Source organism: Chenopodium quinoa, unplaced genomic scaffold, assembly GCF_001683475.1.
Source record: "Chenopodium quinoa cultivar QQ74 unplaced genomic scaffold, ASM168347v1, whole genome shotgun sequence".
Lineage (NCBI taxonomy): Eukaryota > Viridiplantae > Streptophyta > Magnoliopsida > Caryophyllales > Amaranthaceae > Chenopodium > Chenopodium quinoa.
In genome coordinates, this window is record NW_018742810.1 from 1,864,224 (window position 1) to 1,881,991 (window position 17,768).

The window sequence follows — 17,768 nt, forward strand, 5'->3', positions numbered from 1 at the left end:
TTATGTGAAAATAAATAAATATAATACCAAAAAAGGAAAGGAGATTATGTGACATGTTGAGTTAGCTCGAGATTGGCAGTTGGATTCCACTCCATATAATTAGCGATCGATATAATTGCGCCATCTACTGTGTGTCTCTACTCTCTAGTGATGTTCAACACTTCAAATTTGATGCCGCAAAATTGGCTTATGGACCGAAAAAAACATAGAAAAAATGTGTTACTCATTATAGGTTTTGGAATTCGTTTAAATTTGTAATTTTTTTATCATGGGCATACAATAAAAAATTAAAAGTTTCCTCTTTATTATGTTATAAGAAAAATATTATACATACAAAACAAGGAAGTTCATAAATTTTCCTCCAAATACCTCCTATACTTATTAGAAAAAGAAAAAAAAAACTAGCAAATAAAATTAATTACTTTATAATGCGAAGGGACTATTCCATAATTATAATTAAAAAGATACAAAAGCCCTAAATTGTCGAGTTTTTGTACATCGTTCTAGTTTAGAGGTGGGTTTGAGCAAGTTCATGAAGATTGATAGGATAGGCTTCGGACTGGTAGCGAGAAGTATAAGCCTTATTTGCTATGACAGCGCTTAGAGATTCTGTGTTGTGTTGGCCATCAAAGTAAACATAGCTACTCCTGTCATCACATACATTACCATTTTCTTTGCAAGACAACCCATTTAATGAAACTTCACAACAAGGGCCACTCACATTACTGAAACCTACACAAATTGAAAATATATACCAATCATTAATAATCGAGCTTATTATTATAAGCCATATTATGTTCGGCAAAATTAATTGTTATCACTAATCTGAGATAGAAATTGTACTAATTACCTGTTGAATTCGCGTTGTTTATAATGTCTGTAATGATTTTCACTGAATTGATGACAATAAAATTAGAACCAGGCAATTGGGGTTTGACCTGATTGACCATAGATATCAACTGATCATAAAATATAGTAATGACAGCATTTGGTCCTGGTAAGCATCCTTGGCCTTTGCTCACAACAGGGCTGCATCCTAAGGGATACACTGATAGCAGTAAAAAATTCCTTGCTCCCAAGTTGTATAATCTCTATTAAATATCAAATCGCGTTAAAAGTGCAACAAAATCAAAATAATTAGCCAAATATCGACATATACTCCTTCCATGTATCTGGAATTAGTTGTCACGTTAAAAGTATAAAATGAACTAGTAAGGTGACAATCAAACCTGGCTACGCGGTATTATGGTTTACCTTGAGTTGAGCAGAATAAGCAGAGATAAGTTTTGCAGCAAAGGCTTGGGGAGTTTGAGTAAGCTGTCCTAGTAAAAAGTAATTTAAAAGGTAGTCATTGTTTCCAGCACCAAGAAGAAACAAATAATCAGGGAGTATCTCTGTTCTTTGACATCCAAGCTGGATTTCTAATTTTGGCAAGGTCACTGCTTCAAAATTTGTAATTTGCTCATTCAAGCTGATCACCCTCCCCTGTATTATTTCAGAGTTTGTGACTTCTTTTGTTTGTGTAATAAATTAACTATTGACTGTTAGCTGCATATATTGATAGTAAATTTTCTCGGATTATTTCTTTTGATAAGTTAGGATATAATATTATCGTATGGAGACTTAAGAAACGACTTTCAAACTATTATTTATGTTTCTTTGAAAAAAATTTGATGGAAGAGCATAGACAAATTTAGAGTTTTTTAAGCATATCAATTTTTGGTAAAAAGTTTACATGGACGTTGCAGCTTGTCATGCTTACAACCTTTAAACTTAATTGATGTAACATGTGAAATCGTCACGTTGCTAGTTCTTATCATGTGCATATTATTGAAATGATAGACACTATGAACATGGAAAAGGAGGTGGTACTTAAAAACAGAATAGTTGGATAAACAAACAATTCCCTACTTTTCCTCCTATAAAATAAAGTGACGCAAAACAATTCAAATATAGTTAACTTATTTTGGGGTGTTGTTACTTATTACTAGTAGATGACTAGCACATTATCAAACACACTAGCACACGCATTACATCATTACGTGACTATGCTTATCTTGTTTACGCGCACCATATATAACTTAGATAAATACTCTGCAATTGAATAGTTTTATATAATACTTGTATATATATAGAAAAAGTATAGAACTTAGATTTAGTAAAATGAGCGAGTTAATTATATTTACCGCAACTAGGCCAGATTCATCTAGAATGCCGGAGCCGCCGGAGCCGAAGTTGACACCGTTAAGGATTGCATCCCTTTGAGTTTGAGTATCAGCAAAGCATGGAATTAGAGGAAGCTTAAGATAATCACCGATAAAATCAGCAAAATTTTTCCCATTTGAGAATCTGCCCGTCGTTTTTGTTGCACCATTTATACGAAAATCTATACCATATGGTAAATAATTGGCCTTGGCTAAGGTACCAAAAACATTGTTATTGTTTCCATTGTCAACTACTGAACTACCAAAAATGAATATTCCCTTAAAACCGCCTCCGTTTTTAGGCTTGTTTTTTGCATTGCAAAAACAAGCAAATGCAAAGAAACAAAGGGAGAAAATTCTCATGTTATTGCTTATATATATAGCCATGGAATTTAATTACTTAATAAATTTGCTATTTTGATGTATATTTTGATGAAATGAGAGAGAGGTATATGTAGGAAGATTGATCATTAAATCTTGGAAAGTGGAAAAATCAATGACTCAATTTTTTAAAGATTTAATTTAATGCTTAGATACCCTTTCCTTCACCAGGAAAAAAAAAAAAAAAAAAAAAAAGGGAAAAAAAACAATTTTTTTTTTTATAACGATGTGTTGAAATTAATGATCAAAACATTCATTGGAAAAGACAATATTTAATTCATGATTTATCAAATTTAAAATATGGATTATATTTGGGTACTACTTCCTCATTATTAAATGGTGTTGTTTTTTTTGACGAAATACGGTATGGCGTTATATATAATTAATAGAAGTATACTGTTATACTCGTATTATGCTTTGCTAAGCTAGTATGTAAGACAGGAAAGAGGTCTTAAATATAACCTTTAATAAATTGGCAAGTCGTCAGAATTCGGCGGATGAATTATCCTTTTTTTTAGATTTTGGAGATTAAGTAGTTGGGATTTCTTACGAAATTATGAAGAAAAAAATTAAATATTGATCCCATCTGTTATTCATAATGGATAATTTGAATAATTCTATTAGCTAATAATCTAATACAAGTTGGGCACAATTGGCTTTATCTAAATATTTTATGTATTATGGTATAACTAATTGCATGTGATGATGTTTCTTTATAATTTATAAGCAAAATAATCTTTCTTACTCCGCCATAGAGAATATATCCTAAACTAATGACATAGAATTATCTTACTATAATCTATATCACTCCGATCAAATATATACTATCATATCTCAAATGAGTACATGAGGATTAATTATATAGGTTGTCATCATCTCATCGAGTGACGAGTATGGTATAAAATGTCCCTCCGTTTCTTTATAATTGCAACACTTTCCTAAAATAGAAATGTCATAATAGTTGCAACACTCTAAAAAAAAAAGGTTTTTATAAAGCTCATGGGCCACTTGATTATGCTCCTAACACTACAAAAATTTGGCCTTTTAGCGACGGGTGAAATCCGTTGCTAATTTCTAAAAATCCGTCGCTGGACATAGCTAGCTACGGATATATCAACAGAATCACTCTGTTGGTAAAAACCTTGTCGCTAAATGGATTTAGAGACGGAAAAAAAAATACATCTCTAAATTTAGCAACGGAAAAAAAATATTTTGGCTCTAAAAGTAGTTGCTATTCGGTTCAACCTCACTCGGGTCAACTCGACTCGGCTTTGCATGTAAGACTCCTTGAATCCCCAATCCCAAGAATTGCAATTGGTAGGAGTCGAACTCGTGACCTCAAAGTCACATAGTGAAACTCTTACCAACTATACCAAATATTATTTATTTACTTCTACGCATATAATTGATAATAAGTGAAAGAAATACTAGAGACGAAATTTAAAGTAATATTTAGAGACGGATTTGAAACGGATTTTCAAATCCATCTCTAGTTTAGAGACGGATTTGAAAATCCGATTCTAGTTTAGTTTACATAATTCCTCTCTAAAGTGATATTTTACCTAATTCGTTTCGAAAATAATTTAGAGACGGAATTAAAAATTCGTTGCTCATATCAGCAACGGAAAAAAAAAATCCGTCTCTAATTTAGCAACGAAAAAAAATCCGTCACTAAATTTAGCAACGGAAAAAAAAATCCCGTTTCTAATTTAGAGACGGATTTTCAATTCCGTTTCTAATTTAGAGAAGGATTTTTAATTCCGTCTCTAATTTTGAGGTGGATTTTTTAATTCTGTCGCTAAATTAATTTAGAGACGGATTTTTTTAATTCCGTCTCTAATTTAGAAATGAATTGAATTCTGTCGCTAGAATTTCGTTTCTATATGGACATTTTTTTGTTGGGTAACAACCTCTTAACCCCATTTTAAGTGTATTATATCATGTGAGGTCTACTTTTCTTAAATACCGTAATAAAGTGTGTTGCAACTATAAAGAAATGGTAAGTATATATTTTCACTGGATAAGCACAAATTGTAGCTGATTGGTAAATTCGTTAGCTTGAAACATAAAATTTTTATTTATATCATGGAAAAAAATGGGAATTTTAAGTGTTTAACCCACAACAAGGAGTTAGTATTATATACTCCTGGAGTACTATGGATCATGGTACTCCATACCCAATAAGCTTGAGTTATTTTGCCTACACTTTATGTTATTTTGCTTAAATCTCATGTTACTTTGCTAAAACAATATGTTATATACTTATTTTTTGCTAAAACAATATGTTAATATATATAATTTTTTGTTTTCAAAATCAACTTATATGTATTCTCACTCCTTTGAGAAAATTAAATATTACATAAAAACTATTATTAAGAGTATGGAAGATTCAAACTAACTGAGCTTTATACAGTGAAATGATCGATGTTGAATATAAAAAACAACATGCATGTATAAAATAACATGTACTTATTTAAAAATAACATATATATAAATTGAAATAATAAGAAGTTCACATCAAAATAACATGAATTTTATAAACCTGAGAAATGATCGATATGATGTTGAATATTAAAAAACAACATGCATGTATAGAATAACATGTACTTATTTAAAAATAACATATATATAAATTTAAATAATAAGAAATTCACATCAAAGTAACATGAATTTTATAAACCTCGAGTACCTTGCGCATGGTACTTCAAGAGTAAGATAGAAATTGCGCACAAGAAGAACATCGATCAATATAGATCATTGAGCCAATAATGTCAAATAAGAAAGAGGAACAATGATGAATCTCAAATCAAACAAAAGGCATAATTTGTAGAGTTTAGAACTAGCGCAAATTCGAGTGTTGGTGATAAGAAAGTCGGTAAAAAGATTAACAAGAAAGACTTCGGACTTGTCACGAGAATTATAAACCTTAGCTGCTAAGATAGCGCTTGCAGATTCTGTGTAGTGAATGAGATCAAAAAAGGCATAGCGTTTCCGGTCATCACAGGTGGTGCCATTAACCTTGCATGACGATCCATTTGATGTAAGTTCGCAACAAGGATCATTCACATTGCTCAAACCTACGCACAATATTTGACTTTTTAAGATAGCTAAGAAATAAGAACTTATATGAGACAAAGATTGTACAAATTATCTGTTGAATTCGCGTTGTTTAGAATGTTTGTGATGACTTTAACAGAATTGAGGATTATAAAATCTGAACCAGGCAATTCGTGTTTCATCTGTTTAACCTTGGAAATTAACTAATCATAAAATACAGAAATGTAGGCATTTACTTCTGGTAAGCATCCTCTGCCTTTGCTTACTACAGGGGTGCATCCTAGGGGATGTGTTGATAGCAATAGAAAATTCCTCGCTCCGGCCTTGTATAATCTCTATCGAGTATCAATTCACCAAATTACATAGGAAAAATGACAATTAGACAGTAATCAACAAATACTCCTCCCTTCCAATTTCCAAAATTAATTTTCATTATTAAAGGACTATCTCAACCAAAAGCTTAAGCTAGTGGTTGAGGCCCAACGATATATTTTATACTCTATCACGCCCTCTCACATGAGAGTCCTTTGGGCTTGAAATGTAGATGCAACATGGGCCCTTCGCATACCCTATAAGGGGTCGTTTGGTTCGCACGGGGTAAATGGAATGGAATGAACAAAGGGAATGGAAAAGAATGGAATGAAAATACCTTATGTTCTTTATGTCGTTTGTTTTAAAAACAAAAGGAAACAATTCCACCACCACACCACCACCACACAACCACCAATTAATTCACTTTCCACCTTTTCCAGCCACCATCCAGCCACTATCCATCCACCAAACCACTCGCCACACCTCCCTAACCATTCGCCGGCCCTCCCCTGCCCCTCGCCGGTTGCCGCGCAACTCTTCCCTCCCCCAAAAAACATCCCTTAGCCCCGAAAAACCCTAGAAACATCCCTACGAATAAGATGGAGGGAATGGAGGAATTCGACAGATTATCTTCCTCCTCTACGAATAAGATCCCGCGGTTGCGGCTTTTTCTGTTTCCGGATACGAATGAAGGAGGAGTTTCTAGAACTTCGAGTATTGCGTCGCTTCTAGATGGTTCTAGGAAGAAGGAAAATTGGTTTCTCGACGCTTTAAACGGCGGTTCTACTGGCGGCGGATTGGAAAGAGGAGAAGTGTCGTCGATTGTTTCGGAAGTTCCAGATTATTTATTCGGGAATGATTTTTGGGTGAGAGGAGGGGCGGCGATGTTCCGGTGAGGGGTGGTGAGGGTCGGGGGATGGCGACGACATTCCGGTGAGGGGCAGCGACGTTCCGGCGATAAGTGGGTGAGGGTGGCCGATGTAGGTACGGTGGTGGTTGGGGAAAGGGAATGGGAAAGGCTAGGGGGTGGGGAATGGGAGTAGAAGGTTTTTGGGTAATCAAAGGGGAAAGGGAATGATAGAAATGGAAAAAAAAAAAAAACAACAACAACAACAACAACAAAGGGAATGATTCCCATGGATTCCCATTCCATTTGATTATTATTGTGAACCAAACGGCTCCTAAATATTGATTAATGGAAATCACTCTAATCAAGGAGTTTTCTCGAAATTTCACATTCATAGTTAAAGTGTAACACAATATATATAGCAGATTGAATAGTGTACAATTTTATGGTTTATATGGACATGTTGAGTTGAACAGAATAAACCGCGATAAGATTTGTAGCAAAGGCTTTGGCAGATTGAGAAGCGTTTCCGAAGGAAAGTAAATGAAAAGAGTAGTCATTGTTTCCAGCAGCTACCAAAAATAAATAATCAGGGAGTATCTTACTTCTTTGACGTCTCAATCGGCTTTCTAATTTTGGCAAGATCACCCCTTCAAAGTTTGTACTTTGCTCATGTAAGGTGATCACCTTTCCCTGTATTATTCATAAGACAAAGGATAATCGAAATGAGTTTGTGAGTTCTTCTGTTTTACTATTCTAACTTGACCCGACACCTATGTAAGTCCAACTCAAAAAGAAAGACCGACTATACAATTAATTCGTCTCAAATTAATTAACTTGACATAAACAACTCGTTTGCCTAGTCTAAGCCCACCATATGCTTTATGCAAAACCCAACCCAAAAAGAAAGAAAAACTACAAATATATGATTCGTCTCAAATTAATTAATCTAAATTAATCTAACGTAAACAACTCGTCTGCCTAGTCTAAGTACTTTATACAAACTATTCAAAAAAAATAGTACTTTATAACAAAGATATACGAAAGATATATGTTTTTGTTTTTTTTTTTTGACAATAATACAACATATGATAAAACGAATAAGTTTAATCATATTACCAAAAATGCGCCGGTTTCATTAAGGATGCCGGAGCCACCAGAACCGAAGTTGACACCATAAAGGATTGAATCCCCTTGAGTTTGAGTATATTAGCAAAGGCAGGAATGAAAGGAAGCTTAAGATGATCACCAATTAAATCAGCAATATTCTTCCCATTTGAGTATCTTCATGTTGCTTTTGTTGGACCAACATTAAAATCAATACCATATGGTAAAAAATTGGCTTTGGACGTACTATCATTTAGGTTGTTATTGTATCCATTGTCGACTACTGAGCTACCAAAGATGAACATTCCCTTAAACCCACTGCCTCCGTTTTTAGGCTTGTTATTTGCACTGCAAAAACAAGCAAGTGCAAAGAAACAAAGGGAGACGATGATACGTAAGTGATTACTTAAATTTATAGCCATGTTTGAAGTCTTTGTATACGTAGTATAAATTTTGATGAAATGAAAGGGGTATATGTAGCCAGTGTAGGAGGAATTATCGATAAATCTTTGAAAGTGCACGTTTTTAGTGATTCAATTTTAAGAATTTGAATGCATAACTTCGAAATAGTAAAACTTATTTTGATTATAGCTTGTACTACGTAATACTCCCTCCGTTTCATAATATAATGTCTCTTTTCCTTCTTGGGTAAACTAAAATACAATGCCTCTTTCGATTTAAAGGTTGTATTTTTTGACATTATTACCCTCTTTTTGATGAGTTGTCATCTTTTTTTCCCTATTTTTTTTTATGTATTTTTAACATCAATTTTGATGAGTATAAAAATTGAATTCATTAATTAGCTTGTACTATAAAATATGAATGAAATACGGAGTAGCTTGTACTATACAACTGAATTAATTAGCTGACACGTTAACTATAATTTAATAATAGGGTTACATCTGAATAATAGTGTGTATTTAATGTATAGCATTTTCTTTAATAATATTAGCATCATCTTCTCAAAGAAAAAGCAAAATAAATGAATAGTCATAAACTCATAATATAAGATTTTTTTTTTCTATTAATCTACTATACATTTTCCATGATTATAGATTTATAGTCCATGCATGTTTCCTCTATCCTATAATATAATGCTCATATCTTACTTCATAATCAAACTTATAAACTTTGACCCAAAAAAAAGTCTCATTAATTAAGATATACAAAACATGCAATAGTCATGTGAGATATTATAAGATTTGTACTAATGTATAGTACTCCCTCCGTTCTACAATGATGTTCCTATATGGAATCTTTGACTTTTTAAAAATAAGAGAGAATCTTCTTAATTTCTCTCAATCTATGAGAACAAATATAGTCATTTGGGATCTAGTTTGATTCGTCTTGATGAGTACATTATTAATATCTAACTTTTATAATTTTTGCTAATGTGATACTAAAGATATTTGCGGTCAAAGATGGGTAAAAACTTACATGAGTTACATCGATTTACGTAAACAGGAACATCATTATGAAACGGAGGGAGTAATACATAATTTTGTTTTATTTTTGACATAATTAAAAATATTGATATTAAGATTTAAGAGGTATATCTCAAATATTGTCGTCATGCAAGTATAAATATATGGGACGACGCAGGAAGTAATTTTTGTAATATTGTATTGTGTATTACAACATGCGAATAGTGTAAGAATCTTCCTTGCTAGTTCCGTCAATTAATTTTCCCACAAATCAAAAAAAAGTACAGCACCATTATTATTAATTTTCCCAATCTTTCCCTCTTCTCCCAAGTCAAAAACCCAGAAACCTTGCTGCCATGCATATTACGATACAAAATAAATGATAAAAATGGATTCAGTTGAGTGCGAGAACAAATGACGAGTGTTCTCACATTTTTATTTTTTATTTTTTTTTTATTTTTATTACGTATCTAATTTTTACAGGCCAGGTCATATGCTTAGAAAAAGTATGGGTTAAGATAAGAGTTCGGATTCCAACTTTCAAAATACACGGACTTCGTATTTGGTAAGATTTGAACCCTAAACCTTTAAAATATATGGTAACTTGATACGAATTAAATGAATGAATAAGTGACAAGGAAAAGAATTGACTAATTGCTAAGGGCTTGTTTGACATTGTTTTTTGTTTTTTGTTTTCAGTTTTCAGAAAACAAGAAAAAGGTTTTTGGATCTTTTACCAAAATAACTACTTTTACAAAAATATTTACCAAAACGGCTAGTTGTAAATTTTAATTCCAAAAATAGCTAAAATATTGACTTGGAAGGAAATTATTTATTTCTTATTTGCCTTTGAACCGGTTTGGTTCACCTTTTTTTTTTTTTTTGTGTGTGTGTGTATTTTTGGGTTTATTTTAATTTATTTTTAGGGTTTTTTTAGTTGAAAATTTTAAAAGCTATATACAGATATACGTAAAGTCGCTCATAAGAAACCCTAATTTCAAGATCACACACAAAAAAAAAAAAATCCAATTTTTTTTGTCTTGATTGTATCACAAAAACATTGGAATTTGAAGTAGTATTGTTCTAGCAACACAAACGCAACTTTATACGACGATAAGGGATTTTAAGATATTGTTTATCTTTTTCATGTTCGCTAATTGTATGCTCTCTGCTAATATCGGCTAATTTTTGTTAATTGGAAGTTTGGAGTAATTTTCTGAGTGATTTTTTTAATTTGTGTAACTTTATATTGAGAATTGAGAATTGTTGCAAATATATTAGGTTGAATGTTATTTTTCAAATTAATGGATATTTTAAACTTTGGCTTTAGAATTTTCCAAAAAAAAATTAAAAAAAAAACAAAATTTTTAAAAAACCCAAAAAACAGGGAATGTGGGCAAGCCGGAATTTAAATGTCATATACTACGTACAAAAGGCTTTTAAATTCTCCAACTACAAAAATAAAAAAAAAAAAAAACGAAGCAAAATTTAAAATAAATCGAAAAAAAAAACCCCAAAATAGTAAACCTTTTCGGTATAAGAAATAAATAATTTCCTTCCAAGTCAATTATTTAGCTAATTTTGGAATTAAAATTTATCATTAGTCGTTTTGGAAAATACTTTTGTTAAATCAGCCATTTTGGTAAAAGATCCAAAGTTTTTTCCACTTTTCAGTTGTCAGTTTTCAAAATTATCATGATTTTAATAAGTTTAACTAATTTTTGATTAATTATATGACATATATCATATGATTGATTTTGAAAACAAAAAACCAAAAAACAGAAAACCACAACGATACCAAACGAATCCTTGAGCTTGTTTGACTTCGTTTTTTGTTTTCAGTTTTTTGTTTTTTCGAACATAAAATAAAAAAACTAATCAAAAATTGGAAACAAGAAAAAGATATTTTCATTTTTTAGTTGCCAGTTTTCGAAATTATCATGATTTTAATAAGTTTGACTAAGTTTTTACATAGCATATATCATATGATTTTGAAAAACAAAAAACCAAAAAACAGAAAATCACAATGATACCAAACGAAAAATCCGTTAGTTGTCCAGGTTGCTAGCATTGCACTATATGTTAATGTTGCTTTGTTGTCCCTAATGATATAAAACTTGATACAGAGTACGTTGCATCCAAGCAGTAGTCATTTGTTAGTTTGATAATCTTGCGTTAGTTAGCGATGTTCTTATTGAAAAGATATACGAATTACAATTAAGTCAGTCTTTAGACATAGTAGTATAAATGTAAAATGCTCTGACTCCATATATTTTCACTGGATAATCACAAATTGTAGCTGATTAGTAAATCCATTAGCTTGAAATGAACATAAATTTTTAGTTATTTCATGGGAAAAAAAAAGGGAATTTTAACCCACAACAAGAACATCGATCAATATAGATCATTGAGCCAATAATGTCAAATGAAAAAGAAGAACATCGAAGAATCTCAAATCAAACAAAAGGCGGCATACTTTGTAGAGTTTATAACTAGTGCAAATTCGAGTGTTGGCGATGAGAAAGTCGGTAAAGATTAACCGGAAAAACTTCGGTCCTGTCACGAGAACCGTAAACCTTAGCTGCTATGATAGCGCACGCAGATTCTGTGTAATGATTGATATCAAAAAATGCATAGTGTTTACGACCATCGCAGGTGGTGCCATTAACTTTGCATGACGATCCATTTGATAAAAGTTCACAACATGGATCATTCACATTGCTCAAATCTACGCACAATTATTTTGAATTACCAAAACAACTCATCAAGTGTGTATAATCTTGTAACATAGTGCCATATAGGATAAGAAAAAATTGTAGTAGGCCAAATATTTCTTCAAAAGCTACAATTTTCGGGTTTTTGTAAAGGCTATTTCCAATGCTATACGTCGCAAATTAATTTTTAACATTTGACTTTTTAAGGTTAATATTGTAAACTTTGAACTACATATGTATCTAGTCTCCAAGCTAGCTAGAGTATGCGTAGCATAATAAATTAATAAGATAAGGCAATATTACGTAACATCATTGTTTAGAATAAATAAGACTTATTTGAGACAGAGATTGTACTAACTACATGTTGATGAATTCGCGTTGTTTATAATATCCGTGATGACTTTAACATAATTGAGAATTATAAATTCTGAACCAGGCAATTCGTGTTTCATTTGTTTAACCTTGGAAATCGACTGATCGTAAAATACAGATATGTAGGCATCTAGTTCTGGTAAGCATCCTTTGCCTTTTCTTACTATAGGGATGTAGCAATAGAAAATTCTTAGCTCCGGCCTTGTATAATCTCTATGAATATCAAATCACCAAATAACATAGGAAAAAATGATAATTAGACAATAATCGACAAATATTCCTCCCTTCCAAAATTAATTGTCATAGTTAAAGTGAAACACAATATATGAAGTATATAACTTACGAGTATGAACTAGTAATGGAACATTTAAATTCTGCGCATACAAGCAGATTGAATAGTAATACAATTTTATGGTTTATGGACATTTTACGCACCTTGAGTTGAACAGAATAAAACGTGATAAGATTTGCAGCAAAGGCTTCGGCAGATTGAGAAGATTGAGAACCGCTTTCGGGGGAAATTAATAAATGAAAAGCGTAGTATTGTTTCCAGCAGCTACCAAAAATAGATAATCAGGGAGTATCTTATCCCTTTGACGTCTCAACCGGCTTTCTAATTTTGGCAAGGTCACTTCTTCAAAGTTTGTGATTTGCTCATGTAAAGAGATCACCTTTCCCTGTTTTATTCATAAGACAAATGGAGAATTGAATTGAGTTTGTGAGTTCTTCTGTTTGTGTAATTACTATTCCTAAGTTGACTCGATGTTTACTTAAACCGAACCCAAAAAGACAGACATACTACAAATAATTCGTCTCAAATTAATTAACCTATCCTAAACAAACTCGTTTGCATATATATATATATATATATATATATATATATATATATATACGGGGAGGTTCCGCTAAAAACAGGGCTTATGGTGAAAACTAAAAACAGAAAATCTCAACCATCCATTATTACTAACAAGATCTAACGGTTTAAAAAAAATAAAATAACATAGAGTCACTATATATAAAAATAACGTAACTATATACAAAAATAGGGTAACTATATCAATTTTTACAACATTTGTCACTATATACAAAAATAGGGTAACTATATCAATTTTGATCCTATTAATAGAAGTCACTATATACAAAAAAAGGGTAACTATATCAATTTTGACCATATTTACATAGAAGTCACTATATACAAAAATAGGGTAACTATAACAATTTTTACAACATTTACATTAAGGTCACTATATACAAAAATAAAGTAACTATATCTGAGTTTTTGACACCATTTACATAAAGGTCACTATATACAAAAATAAAGGTCACTATATATAAAAATAAGGTGATTGAACCAAAATTTACAACATTTCCATAAATCTAAGGTCATTATATCGAAAATAAGGTAACTATATATACATTTCGGGTAATTATATATATCAATTTGACACCATTTACCCAGAGGTCAATAAATATAAAAATAAGTATTAAAAAAGTCTATGTAGGATTCGAACCTACATCCCGTGATTACACAGTGCTCGACCAATTGAGCTAATAGGCTTTCAACATGCCAAAAACGTAGAGGCTTAAAACCAACACATATTTTAGATTCATAAACATATTCACTAAAGTCAAGTACCTTTACCAGAGTTTTCAAGCAGATCACATACCCTTCCAAAGTTGTGGGTCTAAAAGCAGACACTTCAGGATTCATACAATCACTTTCAGGAAAAATCTCCGGAGCCTCATCCAACTTGTCATTACCACTAGTAACTTCTTTTTTTTGGTTGAAAGGAGGCCAAAGGTATGTTGATATCAAGTACAATCCAAACCATGCAAGCTTCAGCAATTAAGTGGCGCATATTCCCAGCTGCAAGTGAATGTAATAAACGAATCATCAGCAACAATTCAAACTCACATGTGGCATCAGCAAAGCATATGCAGTTTTTGTGATAATAGATCACTAGTAGATATTCTGTCTGTATTGTTGGACGTTTTTATATATATATATATATATGCTTCTAAGCAATTTGATTTAATCCATTTTACAGTGGACAATCAATGTATACTGACACCCACACAATCAAGTTGAGCCAATCATGTAACAGCTCTAAGTAGCTCTAAGAATTGTTTATTGATCAAGAATGTATCATACAAAGCCACATAATTTAGACCCAAATATTTTTAAGGTATACGAAGTATGTCTCTACAAGAAATTTGCTTCAAATCAACATTTCAGAATAACAGCAAAAAGAAAAAAGAAGAGTGTTCGAGACAAATAATCAGAAAGAATATCACACAAAGAACACAAAAGTATCACACCTGCCAATTATGTGGAATAAGCATGCAGTCCAAATGAACGCATTCCAAGTGTCCAAACAAATCATGTTGATTTCAGGCAGAAATTTGAGAATTTAGAAAAGCTTGCAGGAATGATAACATCATCAATTTTTAGCCGAAGGTGTTCTTGGGCTGTTATCCTCATGTTTTCAGCAGCCTTTTCATGAAAAAGATAGATTCTTCTGAAATTAATAAGGCTGTATCCCATGAAAGCTTATTAACTATCTAGCAAGAGAAAAATTCATATACCTTTGGGGCTGCTTGGGCAGATTTCCATAATATTGCAACGCATGCTTCAGGAATGTCAAAAGGGAAATAATAAGGTAAGCATGTATTGGAAAATGATGAAGGAATTTGAATAATAATAAGAAACCAAAAATAGACAATAGATGCGAAGAAAACCTAGCAACATAGAAAGCAGGATTCTCAAGCATAAACAATTTATTGCAGCAACAGATGGCCAGAGCTCCCCCAAAACCACCTTCACCGGTGACTATTGAGATGACAGGAACTCTCAGTCCAAACATAGACCTTATGTTTTGAGCTATAGCTTCACCCTGAGCTCAGAGAGACAAATCATTTCATCCTCATTACCACAGGTTTAGTCAATATAAACTTGAAATAAACTAGTAGTTGTCTACTCACCTGACCAAGTTCCTCAGATTTGAGATCAGCATAAGCTCTTGGCGTGTCAATAAGTGTAATTACGAGAAAACCATGATGATCGGCATACTTCAATTTTCTGTCTCCTTCACATGTAGAAATCTGTTTAATATTTGCAATGGAAGCCTCAATATATGCAATGGAAGCCTCTTTATAAAGCCTTAAAAGTACTAAACATAAAGAAAATATAATCCAAGAAATTATACAATTTCACCAAGTTCAGCTTGCTAGTTCCCAAAAATGTAACCCTATTTCTCATCTTTACTCTGCATCAAAATGCAAGGCAGTACAATCACAAGAAACAGATGCTAAACTACTCGAATTCCCCCATGAATCCGTGACAACAAACCGACCAAGCAAAAGGCACAATGAAGAGCTCAAGATTGCTCTAATCCCCCAATTTTACATAAATTCAAGGGTCACAAACTCACAATACATGACACATAAAATCTAAAAACAATTAAATGCTTGAATCGACAAAATTCGCATGCTATTCAACAAATTTCGAATCCAAACAACAATTTATATTTCATAACAAAAACATTCGAGCAATTAACTAGAAATAAACCCTAGATTGTGAAATTGATAGTCGATAATTTAAGAAATACTACCTGAGAAGCCGCTTCAATGGAGAAGAAAGCTCAAACTCGCTTCAATGGAGGATCGAGAAAGCTCAAAACTCGCTTCAATGGGATGAATATTCAGCGACGAAAATGATTAACTCACATAATTGATTGTTGAAACGCAAAACTCACTTTTCAGGTTTAATTTTGAAGCTAAAGACGAAATTGATGAAGATTGAAGCAAATTATTGATGAAGATTGAAGCAAATTCCTCTGAAATTTGATGATTTTTTGGGAGAAGGATAGAGAACCAGTGATATCGTGAGATTGAAGAAAGATAAAAATAGAGCAGAGAGAATGGACGGTCAAGATTACAAATAACGCGAATGTAATCTAATCCGTCAGATGAAAATTCAATGGTCTAGATCATCTGTTTTCAGTTTTCAGCTTTAGGTTTGTTTTCACATGATCCAATCTCTCTCTCTCTCTCTCTCTCTCTCTATATATATATATATATATATATATATATATATATATATATATATATATATATATATATATATATATATATATATATATATATATATATAAGTTTAATTAATTATATTACCAAAATTGCGCCGGTTTCATTAAGGATGCCGGAGCCACGAGAACCGAAGTTGACACCGTAAAGGATTGAATCCCCTTGAGTTTGAGTATTAGCAAAGGAAGGAATCAAAGGAAGCTTAAGATGATCACCAATTAAATCAGCAATATTCTTCCCATTTGAGAATCTTCCTGTTGCTTTTGTTGGACCAACATTAAAATCAATACCATATGGTAAAAAATTGGCTTTGGACGTACTACCATTTAGGTTGTTATTGTTTCCATTGTCGACTACTGGGCTACCAAAGATGAACATTCCCTTAAACCCGCCTCCGTTTCTAGGCTTGTTACTTGCACTGCAAAAACAACTTGAAATAACGCCACCTATCGCTTTGCCGAACAACTTGAAATATTCTACGGCATAATGGAAGAGGATGGGTACTAGTGCCGATGTCTATTGCCGAGGACAGAATTCATCGCCCCCCACCTGGATATATTGGGGTTTATACTCGGCAGCTGCAGTACGGGCGTTGGTTTCCCGTCCATTCCTTTGTAATCAAGGTGCTGAATGGGTACAACATCTCGTTGTCTTAGCTGAACCCCGTCAGTATCCAAAGGATAATGACCTATCTTTGGGTCTGCCTGTGTTTACGAGCTTGAGCCGAGTGTGCACTGCTTCCGCTACATGCACAAGCTAATCTGATGCCGAATAAGCAGTCCAACAAATGGCATGGCCCTGGTTGTTGGCAAATTGAAGATTAGAGGGGGTTCCTTTCTACCTATCTGAATGATACTTTGGATAAAGACTGGAGAGACCAATGGATCTGGGTTCGGGCGCCGTCAGACGAGGATCATCCAAATTTCTTCGGCGGACCCCGATACTTGAGGAAGCCCGATCCGAAGATGTTCAGCATCGGGCCTGATGAGTTTTCTGATGCCGATCTGAAACAGATGGAGCTCTTTGGCATGAGCCACATGCCTGGGGCCATAGGCCAAATGGAAAATGTGCCTATCATCTGGCTGCCTTGCTACCACTATACCTTCCAGGACTCGGCTGGGGCCAAAAACTTTATTGTTTTTTGTTATTTTCTGCCTTCTGATGCTTATTTCTCTCGGCCAAGCTAATCGTTGTTCTTTGTTTTTCCAGAGCCGTACGAAGAGAACTCAGGCGTTGATTACGAAGTGCTAGGGATTAGTCAAGA

At 32.9% G+C, this 17,768-nt stretch overlaps 1 protein-coding gene, 1 long non-coding RNA gene and 2 pseudogenes across 2 annotated transcripts; all 4 read right to left on the minus strand.

Annotated features, from left to right (window-relative positions):
- Positions 1-217: 217 nt before the first annotated feature.
- On the minus strand, positions 218-2,753 carry LOC110725050 (GDSL esterase/lipase At1g29670-like). The gene is made up of 4 exons (XM_021904523.1): positions 2,187-2,753; positions 1,255-1,485; positions 851-1,091; positions 218-732 (listed from the first exon to the last, which is right to left on the minus strand). The coding sequence occupies exons 1-4, from the start codon at positions 2,589-2,591 to the stop codon at positions 509-511; spliced, it is 1,101 nt and encodes a 366-aa protein (XP_021760215.1). The 5' UTR covers positions 2,592-2,753; the 3' UTR covers positions 218-508.
- A 2,586-nt stretch (positions 2,754-5,339) lies between these two features.
- Positions 5,340-8,923, minus strand: LOC110725100 (annotated as a pseudogene).
- A 2,901-nt stretch (positions 8,924-11,824) lies between these two features.
- Positions 11,825-16,989, minus strand: LOC110725101 (annotated as a pseudogene).
- LOC110725295 lies at positions 14,593-16,447 on the minus strand. Its single transcript, XR_002512154.1, has 3 exons — positions 15,401-16,447; positions 15,005-15,312; positions 14,593-14,912 (listed from the first exon to the last, which is right to left on the minus strand). It is a non-coding gene; the product is annotated as an uncharacterized LOC110725295 (long non-coding RNA).
- Positions 16,990-17,768: the final 779 nt, after the last annotated feature.